The sequence below is a fragment of the Sturnira hondurensis genome, unplaced genomic scaffold (genome assembly GCF_014824575.4).
Source record: "Sturnira hondurensis isolate 20B ecotype Veracruz unplaced genomic scaffold, ASM1482457v3 Scaffold0008897, whole genome shotgun sequence".
Lineage (NCBI taxonomy): Eukaryota > Metazoa > Chordata > Mammalia > Chiroptera > Phyllostomidae > Sturnira > Sturnira hondurensis.
Window position 1 is genome coordinate 4,270,482 of NW_028081528.1, and position 17,329 is coordinate 4,287,810.

At 46.9% G+C, this 17,329-nt stretch overlaps 1 protein-coding gene and 1 long non-coding RNA gene across 2 annotated transcripts; one reads left to right on the top strand and one right to left on the bottom strand.

The window, feature by feature from the left end:
* Positions 1 to 8,174: 8,174 nt before the first annotated feature.
* Positions 8,175 to 9,905, bottom strand: TWIST1 (twist family bHLH transcription factor 1). Its single transcript, XM_037056287.1, has 2 exons — positions 9,166 to 9,905; positions 8,175 to 8,649 (listed from the first exon to the last, which is right to left on the bottom strand). Exon 1 carries the CDS (start codon positions 9,802 to 9,804, stop codon positions 9,208 to 9,210), a length of 597 nt encoding a protein of 198 aa, XP_036912182.1. The 5' UTR covers positions 9,805 to 9,905; the 3' UTR covers positions 8,175 to 8,649; positions 9,166 to 9,207.
* A 288-nt stretch (positions 9,906 to 10,193) lies between these two features.
* Positions 10,194 to 15,994, top strand: LOC118993775 (uncharacterized). The gene is made up of 3 exons (XR_005067938.1): positions 10,194 to 10,610; positions 14,697 to 14,772; positions 15,508 to 15,994. It is a non-coding gene; the product is annotated as an uncharacterized LOC118993775 (long non-coding RNA).
* The last annotated feature ends 1,335 nt before the right edge of the window (positions 15,995 to 17,329 follow it).

Sequence of the window (17,329 nt, forward strand, 5' to 3'; positions counted from 1 at the left end):
AGTTAGGGGACAGCGACCGCTCCTTACACATTATACTCGTGCAGCGGACCTCAGTGCAGAGAACTGTTCCACCGAAATTTACACAACTCGGATCAGAAAACAACCTCCCAGTCCATTTCTACTCTAGCTGAACTGCCCCCGCAGCGCCACACTTCCCAAATTTCCCAGACGGACGAGGACACTTAAGAGGGGACCTGGGGTGGGGAGAGGTCTCCGACACTGGGATCGCAACTTTCTGGGTTCGAAAATCGAAAGACTCCAACTTCTTTCCCTCGACTTCCTCGGTCAGTCCTGAGCCAACCGAGTGTATTAAAATCTCAAGCCCGGAGCAGGGATGGCCCTGCCGGGCGTCGGCGGCGGAAGCTAGGGGGCGGTGGGGAGAGGGGGGGGGGCGGTGGGGAGAGGGTGGGGGCGGGGAGGACGCGCAGGCGAGACCTCCCCCCACCCGATACACCCCCGCTGGGAGACCCGCTGGCCTACCGGGCACAGCCAGAGGGGGCCTTAGGAACCGCGCCGGAGGCCAGAGGACTCCAAAACCGAGTTTACGGGACGCCTGCCTCTAACTCCTCAAGATCCATTTCTTATGGGTGATTTATGCACGAACCTCTTTGATCAGGGACAGTTTTATCTAACCCTACAGATGACGGACGCGGCTACTAAAATGCCTCGTCCCTGCTGAGGAAAATGTTGCTCCCTCTTTCCCAAATGCGGTTGCCTTTTCCCCCGTGATCCGCACCCCCTGCCTCTTCGCTCCCCTCCACTATCCCCCGCCCCGTTTGCTACATTAGCTGCAGTCCCTCCGTGTGTTTTAAGTCAACAACAACAAAAAGGCCCCGGGCAGGGTCATTTGGGAGCCAAGGCAAGCAGATTTGGGGCACGCGATCACCTTGATGCCACACGTGTTTGGGGTCCTAAAAAGAGCTCCAGCCAAGGACCAGGAGAGCTCGCTCCCAAAGTGCGGGGGCCGCCTTCCTAAGGCAGAAAGCGAAGCCCTCGCAGGAAAGTCCCCGGGGGCTTGGGCTTGCTCGAAAGAGCGTTTGCTCAGAGGAGGGTTGGAGCCTGGGTGCAGAGGGTAGCGTCAGTCCGCGGTTATCTGCGGACCGGGACTCATCAGAGCAACCGCTTTGGCTTAATTGGGGAGGAAAGGAGGCGGCAGGAGAGGGGCAACGGGGGATCACGTTACGGAACCTCCTAGTCCCTAATAGGTAAAGGAAAAGCGGCATCTCAGAAGTGATTAATAGTCGATTGTGTGTGTGTGTGTGTGTGTGTGTGTGTGTGTGTGTGTGTGTTAGTAGTATTTCATTAAAACCATATCCTGAAACAAAGAGTTGTTTTCTTTCTCCTTCCTTCCTTCCTTCCTTCCTTCCTTGTTTCCTTCCTTCCTCCTCCTTTTTTTTTTTGGCTTTGTTATTACTCTAACAGGAGTTCTAAAAACAGGATTTTCCAAATCAAAGGATCCCCGGAGTCGTCTGCCCCCTCCCAGCCTCCCTTCCCTCCCCCAAACTGCTTTGGTACCGTTATCCCTGCAGGGAGTTCTATACTCTTGATTCAGCCGGAGGACAGTTAATAGCTGACTGGATTAAATACTGCAGACTCCAGCCTGGGCTATTTGAAAATCCGGGTCGTGGACTGTGCCTAACTTCAGAGAAGGAAAGCTGATCTATGAGATGTGTTTTAAGTTTCACTCAGTTGGGGCCTGGAAAGAAGGAAGAGAAAGGAGGATTCTTTGCTCCAGATCTCTTTTATATATTACGAAGTTAGAAGTTTTAAAAAGCCTGTGTTGGTCAGGGGTAGCAAGAGAAGGCAAGGGTGGAATGAGGCGAGAGGCAACCTTAGCAGGAGACTAAAGCAAATTTCCTTCTGTCATGATGTGCAAAGGGAGTTTATAAGGACATTTTTAAAAATGTTGCCCTGGGAGATAGGTTTCTTCCCCAGGAATGGAACCGTATCATGTGGAGGTGAATCAACAGACCCCTCTGAAGGGTTCATTGTCATTGCTAAACTGGCAGTTCTGAAATGGTCCCTGTTAGCTAACTGTTGGCTTTCAACAATAGTAACAGCAATTTGATTGGTGTTAAGTTTCAGGAACAAAAGAGGAAAAGAAATGTAAACTTTCCTCCAGCACTGTTTAGAAATGGAGGTCTGCAAGCCCCAAAGGAAAGCTCCACAGAGCAGAGGCAGGGTGTTGGGATCCAACCCAACACTCATCTAGTCTGGGCAAACCCCAAAAGGCAGGGTCTGAGGTCTTCCTCCAGGATGCTCTGGGGTCTATAACCAGATATGGAAGGCACCCAAGGTGATTTAAAAGATTAAGTTCCTCCAGGGATGGCTAAATGAGTATTTAAAGTAAATGGTACAGGGAGAAAAGATGTGCCTATTTATGTGGTCCTGTGCATTTTTAAAATGGTCACCCTTAAAGCTAATGTGATCCCTTTGAAGGGATTTCAATTCTGACCACACCTTTGGAAACCCAAAAAAGGAAAAAGATAAACTCTGACAGTAAATTAGATTTAATCTTGTGGAAGGAAGTACCCCAACTTCTCAACTTTTAAAGAATGTTTAGAGAGCTGTATGGGTGGCTATATAATAACTATAAGCCAGGTGCAATGTCAATATAGCAGAGTCTTAGGAATAGTTTTGCATTTTAAGTTAAATAAGAGCCACGGCAGTTCACTTAATGGACAGTGCTAGAGCACACTATCCATTAGTGTTCATTTAAAATCTTAATACGCACAGAGATCCAGGCCTGCGCCACGTGGTAATATTCACAATAACCTCTATGGGCCTGTCTCTTAAGTACGGAGAAAAGGAATCGGACTGACTTCCACAACTGGGCAACTGCTAACTCATTCTAATTTTGTTTGTAAATTGAGTTTCCTTGTTGCACGGAGAAAAAGAAGTCTCCTATCTGTACAAGCCATTTAAAAATCCTTTTCAATCAAACTGATGATTTCACTGGGTGAAAACCCTGCGCCATGGGCAGCTGGCATCCCCAGCACGCTGTGTCCCCGCCCCAGGAGGGAGGGGTCACCGCTCATCTTTCAGCTCATCCAAGCATCTTGGAGGCTGAGGGTCTGTCAGGTCTGGCATTCCTTCGCTCTTCTTATCACTCTCTACCCTTTCAAAAGGCAATTGATTAGTTTCAGCTTTTCCAAACCGAGATTCGATACGTTTCTCAGGATCAAACGTCTTTGAGAAGCCAAGAGAGAAGCGTGGGGGATGGGGAACGTGAAGCAAGAAAAGCAGTGGGGAGAAATGTACCCTCTACCTCAACCCTCCGACCCCAAGGCACCTAGGGGATGGGATGCTGGGCAGGGGATGAGATTGTGACTTTTCCTGGAAGAGGCTCTTAATGAAAGATGTGTCCTCCCTTTCCAGAAGCAAATATTTAAAGGAGAATATAGATACTAGAAAAGGAGGTTGATGATTTATGCCTGGATTTCCCTCTGAGCTTTTGCCTCCCTTGTATTTACAGGCGTGGCCCCCTTTGCAAGTTGTACATCTGTTCTCTTCACGTGACGTTTCTTAAAAGCCCAAACATCTGGGCAAGATAAACTTGCTTCAGGTACCTGCTTAACTTTTCACTTGTCACACTTGCGTCACTCCCCTCCTGCCTGCCTCCGTGGCTGGGTCTAGGGTGCACTTTGCTCCAGCCCCCCAGTCCGAGGTGATTCTACAACGCTTCGTCCCGCCCCCCCCCCCCAACGCCCACCTCTACCAGGGCCTAATTCTTTGGCAGACCCCCGTCCTTAGGTCTCCCGCCTCTGGCTCCACTCTGTAGGTCAATGAGGGCACCATCTTGAATCCATGCAGAAAAGTCCTATGTCTTTCGATTCCGGCTTCAGAACAAAAACAAAACAACTGCCTAATAAGCTACACGCCAGCTCGCATTGAGACCCGACAGTCTCACGCACGTCTCTGCATCCCGAAGTTAAATGAGAAAAAGGAGCAGCCGAGGTTGACGGTTGTGTTTTACCTGAGCATTGGCAGTAACTGCTAGATGTTTAAACCGCATGTTTTACAGAAATTTAATTTCACTCGCTCCAATCTCTCCTCCCTCAAGAAGGCCGCCTCCCGGGATGAATGTTCTTAGAGCGTTTTTTTTTTTTTCCTTTTCCTAATCTGGAATTGCGTTCCCTTGGCTTCAGCTTATATCGCAGGCAGAAGGACGGAGACACGTCCACAAACTTGGGAAAGGGGGGTGGCGAATAGAAGGAAAAGAAAATAGTCCACGTAAACAAGCAAGCCGGCCGCTTGAGGCCTTCACTCCAGCAAACCCCAACTGATCTCATTGCAGGGCGCCCGCGAAATCCCAGCTGTAATTGAGTGTTTTCTTTGAGGTTTTCTGACCATGTGCTTCTTACCATGGTTACCATGACTCTGATAGAAGCTGGATATACATTAGAATCTCGCCGCATCCTTTCCCTTAGGCTTATCTCCTTGGCTCTTACCAAAGAGAATAGAAAGGGGGAAAATTTTGTGCCAGTGATTTTAACCTGCCCCACCTTCCAATGACCTGCCACATGCTCCTTCTTACTTTATAGACATCTGGGAATTCCATACATGCCTTACACTCCAATTACACACCTTCTTCAAAGGGCACGTGCTTTGATTTGCTGAGAACTTTAAGTGGGCTCAGGTCCTGGGGCCTTGGGACAAAAGCGAATGGAAAATGTATCCAGTGGCCTGTTTACCGGGTCTGTCTTTTGCTGTTTGGTAAATAAGGCTAATTAATAAATCTTTTTGCATTGGGAAGGCCGAGGTTTCGAGGGGTTTGGGGGGAACATAGTGGGGTTGTCGGCCTTGAGAAATTACGAGGAAACAGATTTCTCCTTCCACTTGGCCGGCGCACTTCCCTTCCACTTTCGCTGGGGGTGGGGCACGCTTTACGACACACACGCAGAAAATTCTGGAAAAGTGGCCCCGGGGGATCCCCCTCCTGACCCCCGTTTGTCGCTAATGCGGGCCTCTCTCTGGAAATTGGAGGTTGGGCCTTTGCCTGAAGCTGCTGCTGCTGCTGCTGCTGCTCGCTTCACTACCGCTGACACTTGGAGCCGCCGCCTCTGCGCCGCGCCAGACGCGGGGCCCGCGCGGTGCACGCAGTCGGAGGAAGGCGCAGACGCTGTCGCTGTCCCCACGGTGCGGCCCGGCCGCCACCCACGCAGGGGAGTCTGGGCCCGCACCCCCTCCCGCGCCTGCCGCAGGTGAGATCCCCGCTCCCCATCAAGCTCTGTTTAGGTTTCCGTGGCGTTTGTTCCCCGCAGGTTTGTTTGTTTTTCTTCAAATTACAGATGCAGGGAAAACCGCCTGACATCATGAGAGCCGGACAAACGCTCACTTTGAAGGATTCCTGGGCAGGACTTCAAGTGAAATCATATGCCTGAGAAGAACTTGATACCGGTCTAGAGAAAATAACCAGTTCTGAGTTTGCCAAACCGTGGAATGTGCAAAATGCTCGACTTTTTTGCAAGAGGCCAAGTGTCCCTTAAAAAGCTCCATTATGAATATGAGCCTGAAGACCGAAAGAGCAAGAAGTTTGTGCCCTTGTTGGGTGTGAGAAAAAAGTACACACGTTGTGTGAGTTTCTGCTATTTAATGTTATTTTATATGTTTCACTTGGGGAAGGGTACTGCAACTGTGCATGAATGATCAACTGTGACCGTGCTTAGCAAGAGGGTGCACGGAGAGGGGGAAATGTATGTATATGGGAACAAAAACTTGGTGTTTTCTTATGACTGAGGCCATCAATCAATCCAGCGACATTAAGAGCAAGACCAAAAAGCTATGTGCAAAGTAAAGGAAACATTCCTACTCAGTTGTGCAAAAGTCATCCAAGAAAACTTAATACCATATTCCTTCTCCAGCGAATGCATTCTGGTTAAACAGTTAAGAGTCCTGGGTGCGCCACCACATTAAATTCTCACTTCTGGAACAGAAGTAAATCATTCTAAGTGCCCTTTAAATAAGAATAGGTAGCAAAAATAAAGTGAGATAAGATGCAACAGGAAATAACAGTGGAGAGAAGAAAACACAGGTGGCTTTATTTCTGTTCTGAAGAAGACTCAGCATTGTCACGTGCTTTGGGGTCGCGGAGGTTGGATATATAGAGTCTGCAAGCTGAAAATTGTGTTCCAACAGCTGATATTTTCCATATCGAATTCTTCTCATTCAAAGTAAAACTAGTCACCACCCTGCTTTCATTCATTTATTTGTCTGAAAATCTAGATGAAAATATCACCTTCAGTTTAGTATTTAGTATTACTCAATATAAACGTGGCATTTGCTCTTCTCCAAAGTGTTTTCTCTTATGAGAGAAATGGAGAGAACAAAACACCAGGAAAGAAAAAAAAAAGCAGATGGAAGACTACCTAATTTTGAAACTTCTAGTTTTTATATCATCAGAGTTTAGAAATTACCTTCTCAGCAATGATGCTCAGCTCCATCCTGAGGTACGTCAAGAAATCTGAAATATCAAATAGTCAGACCAAGCTAGTGAACAAGGAGATCCCTCCATGAACAACTTAAAGAATGGAGGTGGTTGGAATGTACACACACAAAAGAGAATCACCAGCCTGGTGTTCTCTCTCACCCTTCTCGGCACTTCCCTTCCACTTCTGCCCTCCACGCGCACATACGCACACAGTCCACTAGTGCACCCCCACTGAATCACTTTCCCATCTCAATTTTTGGTAAAAGACTAGCAAAATCCAAATATTAATTCCCCAAGCCTTCACTAATCTTTTAATATAAGTAAATGCTAAGGCTTTCTATCATAACATATGGTCTAAAATACACTAATAAATGTACCATACTGTTAAGTCAGCATTCTGTGAGGACATGTGGAGAGGGAAGTAAAAACCTTAGGACAATATAGTAACCTGGACCTGAGCTGAGCAAACATAATCTGTTTGCATTCTTATACTTTTTTTCTGCCGTAGTCATTGTTTGAATTGGGCAGCAAAATTATTTTCCAGTTGAGTTTTCCTATTTGCACTTGAATGCACCAAACTGTAAATAAAAGTTATGAACTAAGCAATACAAACTTACTACTTCTAATATTAATTATAAAAGCCGGAATTTTCCTGGCCCAAACATAACCAGAATGAAATAAAAATCAAGCACTGTTTGTTCCTATTATTGATTTACTTAACACCATCAGATTTTATATACATAATGTAACAGGAAAATTCTGTGTAATTTTGGGTAAAACATATTTGCTAATGAACTGACTAGAAAATGAATAGCTACAGCATTAACAATTGTAATTGTTCCAATAGTTAACAAGGATACTGGAAGTTCATGTTTTTTGTTTATTTTGTATTTCACTCCACATGTCCTTATGTATAAAAGGAGCATGCCTTCATAACGGGTAACAGCAAGATGGGAAAATATTCATAAGTTTGGCTTTTTTTTTGCAGCAAACATGACAGTAAATGTCATTTTCATTCATGAAAGAGTTAAGCAAACTACAAATGTAATTCTCTCTTGCTGGGTTACTCTTCATCATTTCCTTTGCATTTGTATTCATTTATATGTGTATAAAGGGTAATAATTTTAGTAACACTATGTGCATCTTTTCACTGAAATGAATCCATTATTTAATAGTCCTTACCAAAAAAATGGAGGGCATGACAAAAATACACAGTAGCAAGAGAAAATAGTGCTGACTGCATACTGCTGATTTGCATTTAACTGTTTTACAGCTGCATCTTCAAAATATAAGGAAGAGGGGTAAATAACAAATTTAAGTTTTTGCCGTTTGGGGACCTGATTAGAGATGGAGAGATGCTACTAAGCCCAGTAACAACAAACTGGAATAATAATAAAGCTGTCTTTCTAAATAACAGGCCTGTACCTGTCAGTAGCTAGTTTGAGTTTTTCACTGCTTTGTTTATATTAGTGCCCCCTCCCTCCTGTGTGCCTTCAGAGTTAAACAAGCAGGTATTTACCTCCAACTTAATCCTAAGCTTTAAAAATATAGACCAAACTCTAAAGTTCTTAAAATTTTCAGTCATATTTATTTATTGCAGAAAAATAATATACAAAGATATTTACAAAACAATCATAAAAATATGAATGCATTTAGACACCGGATCTATTTGCATTTTACCGTGGGTCCTCAATAAATAAATAGAATGTTGTATTTTGTATTTTAAGTTTTTTTCCCTCAGAGGAAGAATGAAAAAAAGAATTAACTGACTGTGATTTTGCATGTCAGTTTTATTCCAGCATTTTTATTTCTAAAGGTGTTCTTAATATCCTTCTGATTGTTACCATTTTAAAATGGAGAAAAGTCCATAATGATGTCTTTCCTTTCAGTGGCTGATTGGCACGACCTCTTGAGAATGCATGCATGAAAAAATAAAAATAAAAACATTCTTCGTCATAAAAAAAAGAACACAAACAATTGTTCAAACTTCTATCAGAATGCAGAGGTGTGAGGATGGTGCCGCTGCCCGTCTGGGAATCACTGTCCACGGGCCTGTCTCGCTTTCTCTTTTAAAAGTGCGCCCCACGCCCTGTTTCTTTGAATTTGGGTTCTGCTCTTCTAATTTCCAAGAAAATCTTTGGCATATATATTTATTTTTAGTTATCCAGCTCCAGAGTCTCTAGACTGTCCATTTTCTCCTTCTCTGGAAACAAGGACATCTGCAAAAACCCAAAAGGGGGTAAAGTCGGTTATTGTGTAGGTCTCTGGCTGTTTTCTAAGACTAGTGAGCACTGTTCTTATCACCACCCCTGAGAAATAGGCTGAACAACCTGGAAGGATTTCAGCCCAAGGGCAAGAGGAAGTGGGTGGGCGGAAAGAAGGAGGAGGTGGAATTTGGAAACATTGGTTGTAAAGAGAACGAAAACTTTAAAGCCAAAAGAAGGGGAGGCGCTGGCAACTGGCCTTACCCATGACCCTTGACTCTCTTTCAGTCTCCCCTCCTGTCTGTCACGCACACTCATCCACACGCACACCCTCACCAGGGCGCATCCCTCACCCCCTAGCCGTATCGAACTGCCTCCAGGGGGAAGAGGTGGCGGTACCAGGTGGGGTGGGAAAGGCTGAGAGGGAAGCGGGAGAAGGGGAGGAAGACGCGGTGGGCTGGGATCAGCGGCCTGGCCGTCAGTCCTTCGGCCACCTGAGCGGCGAGGGGGCGCAGAAGCGCTGGTCCTTACCTAGGTCTCCGGCCTTGCCGAGGGGGTGGGGAGCTCCGCCTGCTAGTGGGACGCGGACATGGACCAGGCCCCCTCCATCCTCCAGACCGAGAAGGCGTAGCTGAGCCGCTCATGGGCCACATAGCTGCAGCTTGCCATCTTGGAGTCCAGCTCGTCGCTCTGGAGGACCTGGTAGAGGAAGTCGATGTACCTGGCTGCCAACTTGAGGGTCTGGATCTTGCTCAGCTTGTCCGAAGGCAGCGTGGGGATGATCTTCCGCAGCGCGGCGAACGCCTCGTTCAGCGACTGAGTGCGCTGGCGCTCCCGCACATTGGCCATGACCCGCTGCGTCTGCAGCTCCTCGTAGGACTGTGGACTCCCGCCGCCGCTGCTGCTGCCGCCGCCGCCCGCGCCGCCACAGCCCGCAGACTTCTTGCCGCGCTTGCCCTGGGCCGGGCTGCCCGGCTCCTCGCCGCCTCCGACGCCCCCGCCCGCGGCCCCGCCGGGCCCCGAGCCGCCGCCCGCGCTGCGCCGGCTGCTGCGCCGCTTGCGCCCTCCGCGCTTGCCGCTCGGGGGCTGCTGCCGGTCCGGCTCCTCTTCGCTGTTGCTCAGACTGTCGTCGGCCGGCGAGACTGGCGAGCTGGACACGTCCTGCATCATCTCTCGGGCGGCAACGTGCGGCCTCGCAGGCCCGGGGCAAAGGGGCGGCCCGGGGAAGAGGAGGAGAGCTGGGCGCTTCAGCCCGCCAGCTTCCCCCGCGCGCGGCGCCGGCCCGGGCGGTGCGGCCCACCGAGGAGGGAACGGGAGGAGGGACAGGGAGGATCTCCGCGGGGAGGGCGCGCGGGGGAGGCGGGGAGGGAGGCGGGAGGGGGAGGGGACGGTGTGGATGGCCCCGAGGTCCAAAAAGAAGGCGCCCAACGGCCGCAAGCACACCCCGCTCGGCCTCCTGGAAACGCTGCGGGTGCCGGCGAGCCCGCGAGATGTCTGGGAGTTGGGCGAAAGCTGCAGACTTGGAGGCTCTTATATCTTCGTGCAGGCGGAAAGTTTGGGGGCAGCAGTGTCATTGGCCTGACGTGGGGAGGAGGGACTTTCGAAGTTTTATAGGAAAGTTTCCGCTTTCCAGCCCCCCTTCTCCGTCCCCACCCCCCTTCCTTGGGGTCTAACAATTCGTCCTCCCAAACCATTCAAAACCGACCTGGCCCGGCGGCCGGCCCCTCTGCCCGCCTCTTTGCTGCCCTCCCCTTTCCTTCCCTCCCCGCCGCCCTCCTCCCGCGGGTTTGGGCGATTCTCTTCCGCGCCGGAGCGCGCGGGCCGCACCCCCGCACCCGAGCGCAGCCAGGGGAAGCGGCTAGAGGGGACCGTCGCGGCTGCGGTGTGGGTCCCTCCCGGAGAGTGGCTGTGACAACAGCGAGGGCAACAGTTCCTGCGCATTGGGTGATTTCTCATTTCGCCCCAATAGCCTCCAGGTCCGTGGGCCGGTTGGGGATTGCTGGGCGGGGGGAATGGCCAGAAAATTGGCAACCGCGTAGCCCACCAATGGTCAAGTAGATGGGTCCCTGGAGCCCCAAGGGCCAAACTGCTGTGGCTGGCTCGGAGGTCGTGGGCGTTTCTGAAGACGTGGCCGCGCCGCCGGGACTGCGGATCTGCACCCTGGCCTGCTCTCTCACCCCTGCCTGAGAAGCATCTGAGCTTCTTTTGCTCTTTGTAGTGACCCAGTCTAAAGGTTCACAATACCCAGGGGACTACGCCTCCGAAGGTGCCTGGAAGAGGCAGAAGTTCATTCTCCAGCGGAAGGGAGAATGTCCTTGGAGAACACAGTTGGGCCAGAGGGGGGCAGCGCAGCGTGTTTGCCGCGGCCCTGATGGCTTGAACTGCCAGCCCAAGGTGGGAGGCAGTTCTGTCCTCACCCCACTTCCAAGTAAGGCCTTGGGTGGTGACCTCTAAACGTCGGCTCGAGAGAGAGGGACGGGGTCCGACATTGCCAGGACATACGGGGCTGCCGGCTGTGAGAGCCTCCTTTCCCGACCCCATTTCTGGAGGTCGGAGTCAAATATGCTTCCTGCGCCCCGAGCGCACACCAGTTACTTGGACATTTTTACATTTTAAGCATTTCAGTCTAATAAGGTAACAGCGAAGAACCCCAAAGAGGGTGTTAAGGCAGAATGTGGCAAATCGGAAGCAACAAAAGTTGGTGAGCTGGTGAGGGGAAGGAATTCAGCCGTGGAAGGGAAACTCATCTTGGCAACGCTCCACTACTTCTTCTTTGGAACTATTTGGGACAATATAACTATTTCATGTTCATGTCTTGGGTTGCAAAGCAAACCAGAGGTCAAAAGCCGTATTCGGTTGGAGGGGGGTGGTTCAAATATGGGAGGGTGCCAGAGTGTTGCATCCTGGGCTCGGGTACCCCGCGCAGGCCAAGTTCCGCTCGGGTTCTCCCAAGTCTGGACTCAAAGATTAGAATGAACTCAGAGAAGCCCCTTTCATAGCTAGACCCAGGGTCGCGGGCGTCTGGTGGAGGAGGCGGGAGCCCAGGCGACACGCGAGCTGGCCACGTGGCTTTGCCCCGCTGAGGCTCACAGCTTTGGTCCGGTAAACCCAGGGGTGTGGAGCGCATGGGTCCGGTGGAGGGATCAGCCTTGTGGGAGAAATGAGGGCAAGAGACGTCCCGCCTGCAGCGGTCAAACAAGGAAGGCTGTGCTTTCCTGGGAAGGGTTTGTCTGTGACCATTTGTACAAATATTCAGAAACAATGACTACAGCGTGCCAACTGGCCTGCTTCGAGAGTCACTGCCATATTTTAAAATGAAAGCCTGTGTGAAAATCAAATTCTTCTTGACCTCCACATAATAGTACTCAGGCAGGTCTCCTGGAAACAAAACACACCCTGATAAGTACCCTGTGTCGCATCTTCTGCCTGTAGCACTTCACTTGGAAGCAGTTAGAGACCAGGCATAAATTCTGCCACACCCTCTACCCAGGGTCCTTTTCTCGTCAATTTGAGTTGCAGAGTATTCCGCAACTCTTATTTGAAAGTGGTTGCAGAAATCTTGAGAAATGTCCACCTTTACTTACCTTATTTATTTAAAAAAATCAATCTCAAATCTTAATTTTTTTTCTTCAGCTGAATTCTCAAAAATAAAGAGATCGAATATTTGGATGCTTTCTTTTGTGGCTGTGGGTAAGCAAGACAGGGAAGTGTGGGCAAAGAGTAAAGGAAACCATACCTGACCAAGGGGATTTGGTGTGGGGTTGGGGGATGAAAATGGGGGCGGAGAAACTGGAGGAGAAACCGAGTCCTTGACAAGGCAGCAGCCGGGGATCATTAGCCAGTCCGACTTGCAGAGTCATCAATCTCCAAGGCTAGTTCTTAAACCAGTGAGCCCAGCCCTTCGGCAGGCGCTAAACTTCTAGGGGATGAAGAGCCTTTGGCCATTACTGGGACCTGCAGGGTCAAAGCGACTCTGGTTGACGATGCTTAGAAGAGGATTTAAAATGAATGGCCTGACTAGGACCCTCCCCATCCCCACACGGAATCCTCCTGACCCAGTCACAATGAACAACTTTAGTTCCAGGAGGAAATTTTCCTCGAACTCTTCCAAGGAGTGGAGGAAGAGGATGAGACCGATTTCTGAGTGCTCAGATGTTGTTTTTTGAGCAGAAGGATGTAGCCTACCAAATGAATCACCTCTCAGAACATCTGGGTCTCCAGACTCCCCAGTTTGCAAAACGTGCCCTGGCCTGATGGTTCCACTCTGCTCACCTATAGCTGTATCCTACCTAACATTGTTTTTAAATTTTTTCTTATCCACTCTTGCTGATGCAAGAGTGAAGGCAGGATCCCTTTCTATGTGCTGAGGAGCTGAATGTAATTCTGCGTATGTTGTATACACACTAACGATGACTTCAAAAACACTCAGTTTAACATATGAAATCATAGTTTTAAAAGCCTAATTTTGGGGCTCTTAAGAAGCATTCTTTGAAATTTCCCTTTGAGCCGGACCTGAGCCTGACTTGAAAGTCAGTGGAACACTACCTTCTTTGGGAATACTGGATCCATTGCAACTTAATCATTTTGTCTACTTCTAAAATAAATTTTCTGAGAAAAATTAACCAAAATCAGAAAAGTTGTCTTTTGCACTTGACAATTCAAAATGAGCTTTGTTTTCAAACTGCGAAGTTGGCATGTTTGCCGTCCTTCCTGAGGATTGTGTGCTGTGTTAAATTTTTTTTTGAAAACAGGAGTCAGAGTTAGGGATCTCATACTGAGCATGTGCAATAAGTATGTACAGATCTGCATCTTTACAGTTTGAATGCGCACTGGTGTTCTCTTAGCAACAGTCATTCATAAATACTTTTAGAGGAGAGGAACGCAACAAGCTGGAACCGTTAGCAAGCTGGTAAGTTTGGGAGTTGGGTCTTGCACAAACGCTGAGTAATCGGATCTGTGTCCACCCTTTCTCCTCAGTCTTTGGATGCCCTACCACCTGCTTGTTGGCTTAGAGTTCTGCGAAATAATTTCTCCAAATTGCATGGATGGAGCACAAGATCATTCCCACAGAAGGGGGCGCAAATTGGAAAAGGCTGCGTGAGTGCATCTCCGCCGCTGAGATTGCCCGTTGCAGATGAGATCTTACTTTCATCGCTGCATGGGGGTGTGAGTGAGAGGGTTTCTTCAGAGGGAAATGTAAAGTTTGTGGCAGCATGAATGACCTTGATGACCCTCTAAAGGCAGACCCTTTCTCTGCGACACAGGTAGTTTTAATGATGTTGGAACCCCTTGCCCTAACTAAGGGGTCATTCTCTTTCGTTTAATGACAGGTTAATTCATGATTTTGACTGATTCTACCTTTCTCTTTAAGAATTTCTTTAAGAAAAACAAACAAAGTTGTAAAGTTGTAAGTAACTCAAATCTGAAGCTTGCGGTCCAGAAATGAAGAAAAAAAAAATACAAAGCACAAGCAATTGACTTGCCAACACCTCAAATGAGCAAAGCAAATTTTCAAATAAATATTCATTTCCCAACTACCTGGCATTCTGCACACAAAGTGAGACATAGCTTGCCAGACTTCTAGGGAGGGAAGGATCAGGGTGTCGAGGCAGAGGGAGTTGTGAAGAGCCGCTCCCCAAACGCTTTCCACTTGCCCGGTGTGCGGGCTTGGAAGTCTGTTCTCCATCTTTGCTGCCAACTAGCCTTGTGGAAATACACTCTCACTTTACTTACTTCGAATAATTGCTGCAATAAATAATTGAAGAAAAAATATAAGAAATGCATAGTTATCCGTAGAGGCTTTTATCATGGCCGCAATCTTTTTACATCATATGCATTTTTACCTCCTTTTAAATCATGCGATAATGGGGCAATTGAAATATAAATCAAATGATTTACATTCTGTTTTTTTGTTCAGCTAAATATCCCTTTCTAATGACAACTTTCATCTCTCTTCAAGGGTTTTTTGTTTTTTCACAAATGGCTTTGCCTGAAGCCCTAAGTGCTACTACATCCATTGTTTAGATCGATTCTTTCTACAGAAAACATGTTGTTTTTGCCAGTGACCACAAGAGGACGCAATTTCCCAGAGAACTTGGTTTAAAGAGAAGCTCATGGAAGAGGAAAGCTAACGACATGGTAAAAATACTCCACAATTAAATGTCATTTTAGGGATGTCTAGTTGATTTATGTCACTTTTATTAATTTTTAAAAACAAACATGAGTTGACATTTAAGCTTTAGTGTTTTTGGAAAAATTATGATCTTTTCTCTTTATTGAACAAAGTTTATTGTACAAAAAACTTTACATTAGTGAAAATAAAATACCATTTTAAAGGAAAGTTTATTTTACATTAGCAGAATTTTGTGCAAAACTCTATCACCAGAAATTTTATTTTCTTAACTTCAGAGCCATGTTTGAGAATTAAAACCAGTTAAAAAACATATATGGCCATTCTAGAATGTCTTTGAAAGTTTGAATTTTTAGTTGGGGCACTGGGAATGTCTTTATATAAAAAATGGAAATTATATTTTGTCAATTATATTTTAATGTGCATGGTAGATTAAGACCTAAAATTATTGTTTCAAAGCTGTAGAAAAACAAGTTAAAAAGTACCAACTCCCAACACTTCCCCCAAATTATTACACATTGTGTTTGATTTAATTTAAGATTGCCTTCCTCTTTTCTACTACTTTCTTTCAAAAAATATTTCAGGGCTGAGTTCTTTGTAAATTAAAGTTAACATGAACTACATCTTGATCTTTTTTGGGAAGAGTTTTGTGGTCCTGGTGGAGCACCGTGACATCCAAGATGGGGCATGTCGGTTTCAGTGGGAACCCAAGGCTTTGGTTTGGCACTTGTGTCTTTTTGCAGATATGTCCCTAATCACATCTTCCGAGAGCCTGCTGGAAGGACTGAGCACTGGACCGAAAGACTTGGAACAAGATGAGGAAAAGACATGAGAGGGAAAACAAAGTGAAAATAAGGAAGAAATGAAGAGAGAGCAGAATGTGGAGAGAGGGTAAAAGATGGAGCTGGAGCAAGTGAGGAAAAGGGAATTGACAGAGAAAGAGAGAATGAAGCTTCATGTGCAAGGGGAATAAAAGGCTTAAATGACAAGAGTGAGAAAGAAATAATTTCACTTAGTGGGAAATAGGAAAGCGCCAGGATTATTTGCCTCAGTTTCTGCCTGAGTTGTAAGTAGCTGCGTGGCCTTTATTATAGGCATTTAGTTTTAAAAGTTCTTGTCACTGTCACCTGAGTCATAGCAACAGAACAACAACAACAACAAAACCATCACAAGAAACAGTGTGAAGGTCCATGAAACTTTTTTTAAAGATTATTTATTTATTTATTTTTAGAGAGAGGGGAAGGGAGGGATAGAGAAAGAAATGGAAACATTGCAATGGGAAAGATATATCCACTGGTTGCCTCTCTCATGCCCTCAACTGGGGACCTGGCCTGCAACTCAGGCATGTGCCCTGACTGGGAATCGAACCCATGGCCTTTCAGTCCACAGGCCGGTGCTCAATCCACTGAGCCATACCAGCCAGGGAGGGCCATAAAACTTTTAATTAAAGTTGATGTTCATCTAATCGGCATGCTCTGTCCAGAATTAGAGTAAAGATGGTGACATGTTGTCCTTATTGGATCTCAGGATGGTGAAGGAGGACATCTGGGGGAACACTGATGCCATTCCTCCGGGAAAAATGCTATGAGCCATGATAGGATTTCAGAAATCTTGGTGGTTGCTAAGACTCATTAGTTATTTTCCACTTGACCTCCAGGATTGAGATCAAACCGGTTGTTTTTCCCTGTAGTTAATCAGGATCAATGCTTTTTCCCTCTCCACCTCAGATTCCTCAGGGAAAGACATAGTGTAAGTGATGAGTCTTATTCTCACTCACCCCTACTCAAGACCTTGAGAGATTGTAAGATTCGGATTCTGCCTAATGGTGCGTTAAGGAGATCTGAATTCTAGTTTCCACTGGCATTCATTAATTGCAACACGTTTAAGATTTGTAATTTAACATAAATTCCTCAAAGTCTTTAATTATTTTAGGTGCTCTGGGTAAGAAGATTTTAGTCTTTGACATCAAGAATGTCTCAGTCGAGTGGAAAATAAAACACGCAAACAATTTTCTAACATGGAGAGCTAAATATTGTGATAGATGTTTTCTTTCTCTTTCTCTTTTTAAAATTGATTTGATTGGGGTGACATTGGTTCACAAAACCACACAGGTCTCAAGTGTACAGCTGAAGAAAACATTATCTGCATATTTCATGGTGCACCTATTGCCCAAATTAAAGTATTTTTTCATCCTCATTTCCCGCTCTTGGGTCCACCACCACCTCCCCTCACCCCCCTCTCCCTCTGGCTACCTGATAGATATTTCTAAGCAGTGCCAAGGAAAGACCTTGAACCTGGTTTAAGGCAACAGGATGGCTTTGCACTTTGGGAAATCACCTCACAGTGATGGTAGCCTCCTCATAAATTTCCAGGAAGTCTGTCCTAGAGAGAAACCCACACAATGGCCCACTGACTAAATGAAGATGCACGTGACACATGGTTTGTTGAGTCAGTTTGAAATATCAGCAAGAAAGGGAAGTAAATGGGGCAGATTAATATACTAATCAGGTTGCAGACAGGCAGGGAGGACCATGCTACCAGGATCTTGGGGAATGCAGATCCACA